Source organism: Miscanthus floridulus, unplaced genomic scaffold (assembly GCF_019320115.1).
Source record: "Miscanthus floridulus cultivar M001 unplaced genomic scaffold, ASM1932011v1 fs_325_1_2, whole genome shotgun sequence".
Taxonomy (NCBI): Eukaryota; Viridiplantae; Streptophyta; class Magnoliopsida; order Poales; family Poaceae; genus Miscanthus; species Miscanthus floridulus.
In genome coordinates this window covers 29,796-42,806 of record NW_027096582.1, presented here as the reverse complement: position 1 = coordinate 42,806, position 13,011 = coordinate 29,796, and the positions used below count along the sequence as shown (strand labels likewise).

The 13,011-nt window shown below is 39.7% G+C and overlaps 2 protein-coding genes and 1 pseudogene across 2 annotated transcripts; 1 reads left to right on the top strand and 2 right to left on the bottom strand.

The window, feature by feature from the left end:
- Positions 1 to 4,360: 4,360 nt before the first annotated feature.
- Positions 4,361 to 6,585, bottom strand: LOC136531314 (uncharacterized; annotated as a pseudogene).
- A 1,734-nt stretch (positions 6,586 to 8,319) lies between these two features.
- LOC136531318 (uncharacterized) lies at positions 8,320 to 9,421 on the top strand. Its single transcript, XM_066523982.1, has 2 exons — positions 8,320 to 8,385; positions 8,784 to 9,421. Exons 1-2 carry the CDS (start codon positions 8,380 to 8,382, stop codon positions 9,168 to 9,170), a joined length of 393 nt encoding a protein of 130 aa, XP_066380079.1. The 5' UTR covers positions 8,320 to 8,379; the 3' UTR covers positions 9,171 to 9,421.
- Positions 9,422 to 9,974: 553 nt separating this feature from the next.
- On the bottom strand, positions 9,975 to 10,781 carry LOC136531313 (uncharacterized). Its single transcript, XM_066523976.1, has 2 exons — positions 10,756 to 10,781; positions 9,975 to 10,608 (listed from the first exon to the last, which is right to left on the bottom strand). The coding sequence occupies exons 1-2, from the start codon at positions 10,779 to 10,781 to the stop codon at positions 9,975 to 9,977; spliced, it is 660 nt and encodes a 219-aa protein (XP_066380073.1).
- Between the last annotated feature and the right edge of the window lie 2,230 nt (positions 10,782 to 13,011).

Sequence of the window (13,011 nt, the reverse complement as noted above, 5' to 3'; positions counted from 1 at the left end):
CAGGACGGTATTGCAGAGGGCGCCGGCTGTAATCAATGGCAATTAGAGTCTGTTGATGAGATTAGAGTTATTGAGGGAAGAGAAACGAGGAGCTAGAGGCTGGGCCGCACCTCTATTTATACCCTGTAACCGGTTTACGATGAATCAAGCAATTGAACAACAAACAATCCAGTTACCCCAAATATTCTAGTCTTCCTCCACGCCGACTTTGTCCGGTCTTCCTCTTGGCAATGGTTATCCTCTCTATCCCCGATATGAACTAAGGTTCATAGCATCTAGTATCATGAGTCAGGGATCCTTTCCTATGGCTTCTGCTATCGGCCATCCATCACCATCATGTGATGAGCCAATCACTGCCCTTGTTGAGGGGACTCGCCGTCTCGCAAAGGAGATGGATCACTTCGTCATGATGTTCAACCGCTACTGTGCTCACATGGAGAAGTCAGAGCATGAACGTCAAGCAGCGGTACGGCTACAGGTGGCAGCGCGAGGGTTCCTGGTAAGGCACACCACAAGGAAGATACGGGCAGCTATCAACCTTGCGGCGCTCACGACAATTATGGTTGTGCCTACAAGCTATGTCGAAGCCCCACCATATCACAAGTTTCCCTTTATGTCAACAAGCGGCGGACATTCACCAAAATTCTCCAGGCTTGATGAGTTGGATGTGGCACCGCCACCAACACCAGCCGTCTCATCTGTTCTATCATCTGTTTTGGTGTTGCTGGACAGGCCCAGCGTACTGGTTGACTGCTACATCCTGAAGCTAGCTGTTGGACTCTTCTCATGGGATCCAGGAGGACATAGCTGTCGTTCAAATTTATTTCATATTTTAACAAAGGTAAGCCGAGATGTAAAAGGCTTAACCCGTGGTCGCATTAAGTCTGCGGCAGCTCGTGGGCGAGCTGCTTCGAAAGGGGGGGAAGATGCCTTGTGGGGCAGCCGGGGACTGGCTGCATGCAGTCAAGACGGTATCCCAGGGGTGCCGGCAGTAATCAATGGCAATTAGAGTCTGGGGAAGAGATTAGAGTTAATGAGAAATTAGAGTTATTGATGGGGGAGAGAAACGAGGAGCTAGAGGCTGGGCACCTCTATTTATACCCTATAACCAGTTTATGATGAATCAAGCAATTGAACAACAAACAATCCAGTTACCCCCAAATATTCCAGTCTCCCTCCACGCCGACTTTGCCCAGCCTTCCTCTTGGCAATGGTTATCCTCTCTATCCCTGATATGAACTAAGGTTCATAGCACATTCTTACTTAAGATGTGATGTGTCCAGTTGGTTGTCAAAAGCTCAAAAAGCCCGGTTGATTAGTCCAAGCTGGTTCAAATCTAAAGTATCAGCTTTGCTACTCAAATCTGATCCAGTGTCGACTACCAATGGATTGTGGTCAGAACGTATCCTTGTAATGGACTGAGCTGTGACCATTGTAAACATAATATCTTCCCAAGGATTTTTCACACTCTGTCCAGCACATATTGAATTGGTTGCATTTGTTTGTCCATGTATATTACATATATCTGCATCCTCTAAAATGTTACATAGTTATGGGTTATATAGATGATGTACTTAGGATTTTTTTTAGGCAGGAGAGGTTGGGTGTTTCTGTAAGGAACGGACAAAGAAATATTTCTCCCTTTAATACTAGTTAATTAAAGACAGAGATGATATCCTAAAGACTTGTGAACTTTTTAGCCACACATTATTTTAGAAAAAAATATTAGGATATGGCATTATTTTGACACGGAGAGAGTAACTTCAATTAAGTAATTCGTGTAATTAGGATATTGAGGTCCCAATTAAGGCAATGTTCGAGCGGTCAATTTGTCCTGATATCGAATTTTCCATAACATTTAACATCCAACTACTGAAATGGTACCAGAAGGATAGCAGAGAAGGGATCGAATTTTGCAGAGATGGCAACGAAGGAAGTACAACCATTTTGATGGCACACAGTGGGTAGTAATCAGTTCGGTGACCCAAGTACAAGAAACCAATAAGCAGCTAGTAATCACTCTATTGACTTAGTGGAATACACTGATATGTTACTACGAGGAACAGTCACTTCATCATCAATAACACCAAGAAAAAGTGCATTACAAATTAGTAGAAAATATAAAAAATAACTAAAATCTGGGAAAAAGAAATGTTACAGATAAAAACTCTGGTCCATCTTGTGAATTTACAAACCTGAAGACGAACCAGCTAGAAGGCCCTTTTTCTTCAGAAAGGGTAACGTTTCAAGTCGCACTCAATCACCCAGATCACCAGATTTCAGTTGCAGCAGCATCATTTTGGAGAGTTTGTTTAGGATAGAAGAAATGGTTACCTTTAACAATGCGGATCAAGACATTGCATATGGAGAAATTATGGACATTTCAAGGAGGTTTGCATTGCCAATGTCCAGAGAAAAGACCTGACATCAAACTCAAATAGGCACGGAGAGTGATGGTGCATCATTGAAGATCTGCATGGCTAGCTGGAACAAAATGAGGAAGATGCTGAAGATAATGAAATGTTCAACAAAGCCAAAGGAACCTGACAACATAATTGTTCAAATTGATGACATTAGCACATGATAGATACTGATGTCCTCTCACTGCACTGCAGAAAATACAGTGTGCATGATACCAGAAGTAACAATACTGTAAACGATCGACACAAAGATAGTAGTTTAAACTAACAACTGTTCGTTCTTCGTTGCAAGAATTTACACACGTCGATAATTGTTCTGTTTATATATCAAAGTGAGGCTCAATAACTGACCCCATGCACACAAACGAACTAAATATTTATTCAACGTTAAACAAGGTCACGGACTCAAGGGTTAAGTCATTGCTCATTTGTTGACTGTCAATATAAACTAAATCAAATAAGACTATCTGACAAACTAGGGAATAGAGCACAGAATTCATAGATAGAAAACAAAACTATAACAAAACCATAAATCAACCACAGCTTAGACATCCGGGAAGATTGAACTCGGAGTTCACCTAATTAGAAGATATAGTTGAATTTATTACACATAAATAACATTCCAGCTTAGTCATGCCAATGTACTACACTATGAGGACCTTCCCTTTGCCACCATGACTGGAGCGGTCAGGCCTAGGACTCCCAAAGAATTGGAAACAGGGTGCAATCATGTAGCTCTACTTCTGCTAACTCATGCTTCGGTTTTGTAGGAACCCATCCTTGTTGCTTTCGCCACAGCTCTAAAATATCCTCATTTCCTTCCTCTGTTCCTCACCATCTATTACAGGCATGCTGTAGAGCCTCAACTCTTTTTCTGTTAGCTGCAACTGCAGCTTCTTTTTCAGATGCACAAGCAGAGTTGAGAAAGAGATCCTGCCTTCACCATCAATATTCTTGCAGAACATGTGGTAAGCCCAGTCCTTCAAAAGCTCTGAAGTGGATATATCATCACAATGGATGTCCACAGAGAAACCAGAACAACAAGACATTACCGTTCCATCATCCATCACAATGTCAAGCTCCTGAACAAGGACCCTAATCGTCAACGCTTTCACAGTACTCAGCGACACCATTAACACGGAGCTCACCATGAGCCCTGATCGGTCAATGTACTGACCTGTCCTCGGTCCAAACCCATGGTTTCTATATCGAAGTAGCCTTCCACAAACCCCAAAGTTTCGAGAGCCCTTGATGATGCCGCTGCTGGTGCTGTCTTTGAAATGGGAAGAACATACTCACCATTTTCCGCCCTCCGGAGCATTTCCTGAAGTCCTACTTTGTCAACAAGCTCGCAGGAAACTTTTTTGTTGTTGTTCAACCTTTTTAGTTGAAGTCCAGATAACCCTGCAAACAAAATGTTTCATATATTTTAGGGAAAATTGGATCCTTACCATCAAAAGAACGCATCTTTAGATATATACCATCAAAAGATTCAGTTTTAGATATGTACCATTAAAACATGACTGACGTTGGTAGCTCACTAGTTCTGTTAACTCCAAGTTATATCTAACCATTTTGCCCTTGCATATTAGGGGCCATCTTGCTGCAGTCTAGGAGAGCATGTGTAAATAAAATTCAGTAGGATACAAACACAACATCTCAGCAACATATAAACACAACTTTTGAGTGGTATTAACAAAAGGCCATTATCTCATATGGCTGTCATTTCAATAATATAACAGTATGTTGCATACAACCAGATTTTTGTAGTTGGCAACAAAAGTTAGACTCATGGAGTTCACAAAAGACCATAGCCAACACAGCCATGTTGATGCTCCAGCAAAAGTTAGACCTATGGAGCTGCACAAAACACCACAGCCAACGCAACCATGTCCACACTTAACACAACCATGTGTTGACACACTCAACACAACCATTTTCTAGCTAATAATAATCCTCCTATTAATTCCTCCCGGTGAGATGGATGCCATCCTTCTTGGACACGAACTAGTTGGAGAAAGAGAAGACATGCTTCTTGTTGTAGGACCTGGGCTAGTTGGAGAAAGAGAAGACATGCTTCTTGTTATAGGACCTGGGCTAGCTGTTGTTGCACTTGGTCTGGGAGTCACTTGTGGATCATTAGCAGATGACTCAATTTCAGACTTGGATTTCCTAGGAGGCACAAAACAAGTTAGGCTGGGAACATATTTCAGCATGTATAAACCATTTATATTACAAATTTACAATTTACAATACCTTTTCCTTTTGGAATTTTTTTGGACGAGGTGGTGGAAGCTCTTGTTCTAATTCAGCTTGAGTAGCATTACAACCTTTCTCTATGTGTCCAAACTGAAAACACCTTTTGCATTGATATGGGCCTCTTTTCCCTGCCTCTCCACTGGCCTTAATTCTTTTCTTCCTTGGTCTACCAGCAGGTCTTTCTAGCTTTGGAGGAATCATTTTAAACCCAGGATCAAATTTTGGCCATTGAGTCTTGTCACCCATTGGGGTGACCACAAAGTGGTAGGCTGCCTTGAACCTCTCTAGTGAATAGTAGTCATCCACAAAGTTTTCAATGTTAAGCTGCCTTACTTTTCCAAATAGAGCTATTGCATGAGTGCAGGGTTTTCCAGAAATCTGCCATTGTCCACAACCACAAGTTCTTTGCTGGATGTCAACAGCAACTCTCCAACTCTTCCCCTCTTTAGTTATTCCTGATATCTCACCTGACATTGCACCACTCTTCTGGATTTCATAGTGCAGTCCACGACTCTTCATGTTCAACTCATGTAACACACTTGGAAGGATATATCCTTCCAGTCTACTAGCAATCACTTGCCTTGTGTAAATCTTCCCCATTATTTTCTCCCTTATCTTATCCATCAGATCGGCAACTGGAAGGTCTTTGTCATCTTTAATCCAATTGTTGAAACATTCTGAGATGTTATTGTTCACATAATCAACCTTGCATTCTTTGGAGAATTTGGACCTGCTCCATTTCAGCTTATGATGTGTATTTAGAAAGGGAATTGCTTTAGGACTAGCTGTTGCAATTTTCTCCATTAGTGTATCATACCTACGATCTGTACATGCCCATGCACAAGGCCACATAAACTTGAGCACGTCACCCTTGAATTTTTTTTCTGAAATTAGCCATGAGGTGCCTAAAACATTCCCGATGCTCTGCGTCACCTTTAAAGACTTTGTTGACAGCATATGCTAGCCCCTTACATGCATCAGTGTGGATTGTTAACCCAGGGGGTGTTCCAACTGCTCTTTTTAGCTGCGCCATGAACCATGTCCAATTGGAATTTGTCTCTTTTCCAAAGATCCCATATGCAACTGGATACATCCAGTTATGTCCATCAACTGCAGTTGCTGCAGCTAGCTGCCCTTTATACTTCCCAGTTAGGTGAGTGGAATCAACCCCAAGGTATGGCCTGCAACCAGCGAGAAATCCATCAATACATGCTCTAATTGCTACAAACATCCTTGAGAAGTACATTTCTCCATTAATCTTCTTGCAATCAATCTCAACAATGCTTCCCGGGCAACATTCTTCAAGTGCTGCTTTGAACCTCCATAGCATGTCAAAGGTGTCCTCCCAAGTACCATGAAGATCATCCATTGCAGACTTCTTTCCAGACCACACTTTAAAATATGACAATTCAATATCGTAGTGTTTCTCCAATCTTCTCTGTAATTTCTTTGCAGGCAGAGTGAGATCCTCCTTTACAATATCTTTCAGCTTTTCAGATATCCAAGTTGTTGAAGCCTCTCGTCCACTACTTGTATTGGGACAAGTGTGCTCATCGAATCCGGAGAGCTTGACCACCATGAATGTGTTGCTGCCATGTAGTTTCTTTGCATACACTCTCCAATTGCAATTATTATATGCACACCTTGCTCTATACCTTTCTTTGTCACTATGTTCAAGCCTAGTCTCAAACTGATTTTTGATGGCATATTGTTTGATATTGTAAACAAAAGCATCCTTGTCAATAAATGTGTCTCCCACCTTAATGATTGGATTCTCCTTATCATGTGATGTATGAGGCACAAAAAAATCATTACGAATGGTAGCCTCATCATCAAGAACAATTTCAGTATCAAATTCTCTAATTTCCGGAATAGTTCTTACCCTCACTACTAGAAATGTGTTCATCAATGACGATTCAGTCGTGACGCTTACAAATTTCATCATAGAACAAGCGCTTTCTATGATGAAATTTCCAGCTTCGTCATAAGTAACAAGTGACGGAGCTTTGGCACGAAGAATAATGACGAAAACAAAAGAATCGTCATAAAACAACAAAACTAAATCGTCATAGATCGTTTGGCTCGTGTACCACCTCGAGGACATGGCGCCGTGGTCCCACCAGCAGGTCCCACCTTGAGGACGTGGCGATGTGGTCCCACCATTGGGTCCCAACCTCGAAGACGTGGCGATGCGGTCCCACTAGCGGGTCTCAACCTGAGGACGTGGCGGTGAACAAGTGGGGCAGCGTGGCCCACACGGTTTAGGTGGACCTGCATCCTTCCGCCTCCCTTTTTTTGCCAAAAAATAGCGCACGCAGGGAGATTCGAACCCGCGACCTGCTGCAAGACATGTTGGTGCGTTACCACTGGAGCACTCGCCGTTTTGTGATAAAGGCATGCATGTTTTTCTATTTGTAAACGTATAACATGATAATTGATGATTTTTTTCCAAAAATTTTCTAAAATCATTCTCTATCAATTTATTTTGTTGGTTTTGTCAATATATACATATGAAAAATTTGAGCAATTTAAATTTTGAATTTCAAAAAAATGCAACTTCAGATAAGATTTTGGTTCCCCAAATGATTTCAGCTGAAAAAGTGATAAATACTAAAGTTGAATAACTCATCAAGATCTACAACTTTTGTATTGGTCATTTCTTCATATGACAAAGTGGTAACGACATTGTTATTAAATGTGACACATCTCTCATAAGGTTTTATAAACTATATGAGACATGTGTAAGATTAGTGAACAATGTGTGCTAAGAATTTGTCAAATGAAGAAATGATCAAAATAAAAGTTGTAGATATTCATGAGTTGAACAACTTTGGTATTCATCACTTTTTATGTTGAAATCAATTTGGGTCTCAAATTTTGGTTCGAACTTGTTGTTTTTCAAAATTTCAAATTTGAAAGGTTCAAATTTTGTCAAATGACAAATTGACTAAAATAAAAGTTGTAGATATTAATGAGTTGAACAACTTTGGTATTCATCACTTTTTATGTTGAAATCATTTTTGGTCTCAAATTTTGGTTCGAACTTGTTGTTTTTCAAAAATTCCAATTTGAAAGGTTCAAATTTTGTCAAATAACAAGATGACCAAAATAAAAGTTGTAGATCTTATCAGTTTAGTACTTACAATAAGTCCTCATGCTTGTCATATCTCTTTGATCATTGAGCAGAATGACTAATAAGTTGTCAGGAAAGTTTCTTTGGGGGCATCATTAAAATCAAGCCTATGAAGTAAAGAAGATAGACTATGAATCATATCCCCTTCCCTGTTGCAGCTTTATGATTACAATACAAGCTTTTTTATGAAACATATCCTTACTGCATTGAACCTGGACTTGCTTATTTCTTTGAACTCCAAGTTATCTAAGTTAAGTGCTTATGTGCATTGGCTGCTATTAACTATTCTCTAACTGAACCTGTACATGATAAGTAATAGATGATTGGGTTTGTTGCTCTATAATACTTAGCCATTTTAAATTTGGACAATGAAATTATTTTCCACCAGTTCATAAGTAATAGATGATTCAGTTTGTTGTTCTATAATACTTAGTGATTTTAAATTTGGTTGAGTAACAGCTATGTCCACATCTAATAGGATTCGCATTTTTCTTTATCTGAAGCAGGAATAGGTGGAAGCATAGATTCTTGCTCAACAGGCCTCACTTGAAGCAAACCAAGCAGCAAATGTTTGTATGTTTGAACTTGTGTGATGAAACCTGGAACTAGTGTGATGTTTGAGCCTATAAGCAATTGTGTCTTCTATCTTTTGCTCTGGAATGTATGTGGATGATGGCTTGGCTGATATGTATGAGCTGTGATGAGATTGCTGGAAACATCTATGTGACATTTGTCATTTAATTAATACATATTGCTAGACATACTTGCTAAATAATAATCCTATGTTGTTGACTTCTACTTGTATTCAGTTACCTGACAACAAATAAATGACTCATGATTGCAAATCACTTTGGCATCAGTTTCTATCAATGCAGCATAGGTTTTTATTTTTTAAAATACGTCTTGTGTGATATTTCCTCCTCAAATTAATGCAATAAGTATCAACTAATGATGGGTCATTGCTGTTTCAGTCAAATATGGAAGCTTTGAGGACAGAACCTATTGCTGAAGGTGAGACAACAGTGTCCAGTGTGCAGGTTGTGTCCCAGGTGCTCTCCCAGAATAGCTCAAACCTTTTCCTAAAGAGTGTTGGCATCAAACCAGTGCCATCCTCCAAATCATCATCATCAAATGAAAGCGAGCTTCGGGAGCAACCAGCAGCTGAAGCTATGGCTGCTGTGCAAGGTGAAATCGATGAACTCAGGAAGAGAAGTGAAGAAGCTGAGGAAAAGCTGGCGATGACACAAAAGGAGATGGAGGAGTACAAGAAGCTGACAGAGATAAACAACAAGGCAATGGAGGAGAACAATGCGCTGCTCAAGCGTATCTTGGCCATCAACAATGCTTCTTCGACATGAGCGCTGCTCGTAGCTGCTGGTTCATTAAGCAAGGGGTCTGCTGGTGATTTTGTTTATGTAGTAACTTATGTTGCTGGTGGTTGGCAACTTTTTATTATTTCCTGTGATGTTAATGTGAGCTGAGATGAAACTAGTAGTTCAAATGTGATGTCTAGTGAGTTATGTGAACCGAGTTTAGAATTGTTGATTAAGTTGTTGGTCATTGGAATACTGGATCTGTTAATTTATGGAAGCTTTTGGTCATTCCAGTATTATTTGCATTCTGTAATGAAATTAGCATGTGCACTTGTGATGAATTATCTGACCTTTCTGTGACAATTTGGTAATTGATTCTATGACGAATTTCTATTTACTTCAGTGGCGAAAATGAGAACCTATCACAGCAAGCCTTGTGGCCCAATAAAAAGTGGACACGTGGACCATCCACATCACTAGCCACGTCAGCTGCCACGTGGTCGGACACGTCATCTGCAATGTGGACGTGCCACGTGGACAAGACACGTCAGCTGCCAGCGTGGCAGACGTCGTCTGGCCGCCTAACAGACGGCAAGTCATGATGGAAAAGGGCTATATCAATGACGAAAATATATCGTCGTAGAAAGAATACACTTCTATGACGACGGCCATTTCATCATAGAACAAATGCACATCTATGACGAAAATAGACGTTTCGTCACGGTAGGTAAAATATGACGCGCATTCAATGACGAATACCATATCGTCACAAATTCGTCATAAAATAATATATGTGACGATTTTGGAGTCTTCAGTGACGAAAGAAGAGCATCATTGATGTACACATCCCTAGTAGTGCCTCTTTCTTTTCTGCACCTCATCATCTGGAATAGTCTTGAAATACCTCCACTCCTCATCTGCTCCAGCTGGATCATCTCCAGTAGGATCACACCCAACAGTCATGAAATGCTCCTTCTCTTCCTCTTCGGGCATTTGTGGCCCTCCTGTTGTTTCCCCATATTGAGGTGCTTCTGCCCATGTAAACCCTCCATCTAGTACATCCAAATCACTATCAACTGCAACAGGGTTCACCTCCTCTCCTATGTTCATTGCAGTAGGAATCACATCATCTCCTATGTGAACTGCAACAGGCATCTCCTCCTCTGTAATATTTTGCTCGCATGTACCCACTACCATAAACAATTTCACTATTTCTGATGCCCTTAACAAATCAAGAAGCTGAACATCTGAAGACAACTTGGATGTCATAGTATTCCCCATTACAACCCAGAAGTTGGCCTGTTGATCGCTGCCCCATGTAAAATACGGAGCAATATCTTTCTCCAGATCAATGATTGTGTACTTTTCTGAATCAACAACCCAGCTTACTGTCCTGCCCCGATTATACTCCTTTCTACCACCCCGCACAGTGAAGTAACCATTGACACTGATCTCTACTCTACACGCACTCTTTGGATCAATCCTGCAACATCAACCAGCAACAATTCTAGTATCACTAATTTTATTCCCTTTGCAAAGTCCTATGTCATGTGCTCACTGTACTACCAAACCCTAAGGTGATAATAGCTGCAAATTTCAGAGTTTTGGAAGGAGAGAAAGAGGTCGTTACCCTTCTGGAACCTTAGCAGGATCCATACAACTCAATTTTCAGGTCGATTTTTCAGCACCGTAAGAAAGGGGAAATTTAGGGTTTAGAACAACAACAAAAAAATAGCAGGAAGAAGAAGAAGAAGATGATGATGAGAATATCCACTGCTAGGGAGGCACAGATGAGGCAGTCGACGCTAGGGTGCGTCGCCGAGAGCACAACTGGGGAGGCGAGGAGGTAGTCGACGCTGGGGAGCACACCGCCGGGAAAGCCGTGGCTGCTGGGAGATGCGTCACGGGGAGCAGTGCTGTGGAGGTGCGTGGAAGCACTCGCCACCGGGGAGCACGTCGCCGGGAGCGCGACGGCGGCAGGGAGTGTGCCGCGGCGCTTGTTTTTCTCCACGAAGAGCCGAAGACCGCAGGAGACGACGAAGCGGCACCAGTACGAACTAAGAAGATGCGTTCTTTCTTTTCCAAGGGCAAAATCGGAACATGGTAAAAAATGAACTAGTCAAACCAACGTGCAAAGTAATGGAACAGTAACAAATGGTATATAGCTGTAACGTTGTAACCTTTTGATGTTAGATATCTAAAATTGAATCTTTTAATGGTACTAGTAAAAGTGCACGTGCGGCACGCACGTGTTTTTAGATATTAATTATTTCTTAATATTGGTTCAATTTAAAAAATTATAAAAAGAGAATTCAAGATTGAGTAATATAAAGCTCGTATGGTACACAAATACGAACCGGTTTAAACTTTTAAAAAACCACAAAATAACTCTTTCAATTTCCTATATACTTACATTCTTTGTCATAGGTACTAAATAACTTTATTAATACCATGTTTATATAGCTTATTACGTACTCTATTGCAATGTTATCGATAGCTTCTTAAGTCCTTCTCTTACATATAGTGGAATGTTTTCAGCGCATTCATTCCTTTCGTATTTAAGGATATCGACGAGAAACCACATCCTTAGTAGGTTTGGATCCTGCAGGTAATTTGAAGAAAATAATTAGTTTATTGTATGAAGACCAATATATTAATGATAATATAACACTAATATGCAATACGATAAAGTTATTAATAGAACTATTAATTTATTTATTTTTGTACCATGCATATTTTCGAAATAAATCCTTGACCATTCCACGTGTTCATGAAATATAGGACCAAATATCCAGTTGATTTGCTGCACACAATTAAAAAAATCAGAATTATTTAAGCAGACGAGACTTATATTTTGTATGATGAAATTAGGCTTACACGTCTATTGTCTTTGGAACACATTTTGGAAACAGTCTTCGCCAATCATATACATCATCGTTCCATTTGGGATTTGATATTTGCATGGCTGTATCAAAAATTCTTCCAATTTTTTGTATTCTATCAGAGTAGAATTTGTATATAGCATTTCTCTCAATTAATTCTTCCCTCGGTGTTGGATCTATAATTGAAATTGATCTGTTCCTCATATCAAATGAATATAGACTGTACTCTCCACTATAATAAAAAGGCACCAGTATCTGCAACCAAATTATGTTTTGTTATATAATAATATATAATGATATATTGAATGTATAATTTTTTTAATGAAAACTTACCAATTGGCATGAAGATGGATCAATTCCGTTTGCTGGCCAAGGCTGAAATATACTTTTTAGATCTTCAGGTTCAGACTTGACCCGAAATGAATAGTATTTGCGGTAGTTACAAATTTTCTGTATCAAAGAAAATTATGTTAATTCTTTTGAAATTAGATATTGAAATAATTACTTGCATTTAGTTATAGATAAATACATACACTGAGCTTCAAGTCTAGCATATGGCAAGATGGTTCCCACATATACATCATTTCGTTGTTCGCGACCATACGCACCCCTAGGTTGAAACATTCAACATCCATAGAGCTATTTAGTTGTAAAATATCTTTTATTTTCTCCAATGTTAAGCTTATAATGTATGGATTAGAGCTTCGCACCCATTCTTTCCTGTAATTAGAGTATTGTATATGCATTAAAATGTTAGTAGTTAACACAATAATAAATATATTGATATATTTAAACATTTACGATGGACAGTAGAATTTGTCACGTACCTCAAATTTTCTTCATCATTCGTCGATAAGATATATTCACATATCGAATAGTATATGTCATCAGACGACATTGTATTTAACTGTTTGTTTGGTTCTAGTAATATTGACTCATGCAAAGCTTGCTCAGGTTTTTCTATCATGACACAGTCATTAGGATCTACTTCTTCTTCTTCCGAA

Excerpts from the sequence above, each read along its gene's own strand:
- LOC136531313 (XM_066523976.1), bottom strand. The coding sequence starts at position 10,781 with ATGGATCCTGCTAAGGTTCCAGAAGG. Across the intron at positions 10,609-10,755 it reads CCTGCTAAGGTTCCAGAAGG|GATTGATCCAAAGAGTGCGT; the intron begins GTAACGACCTCT and ends TTGATGTTGCAG.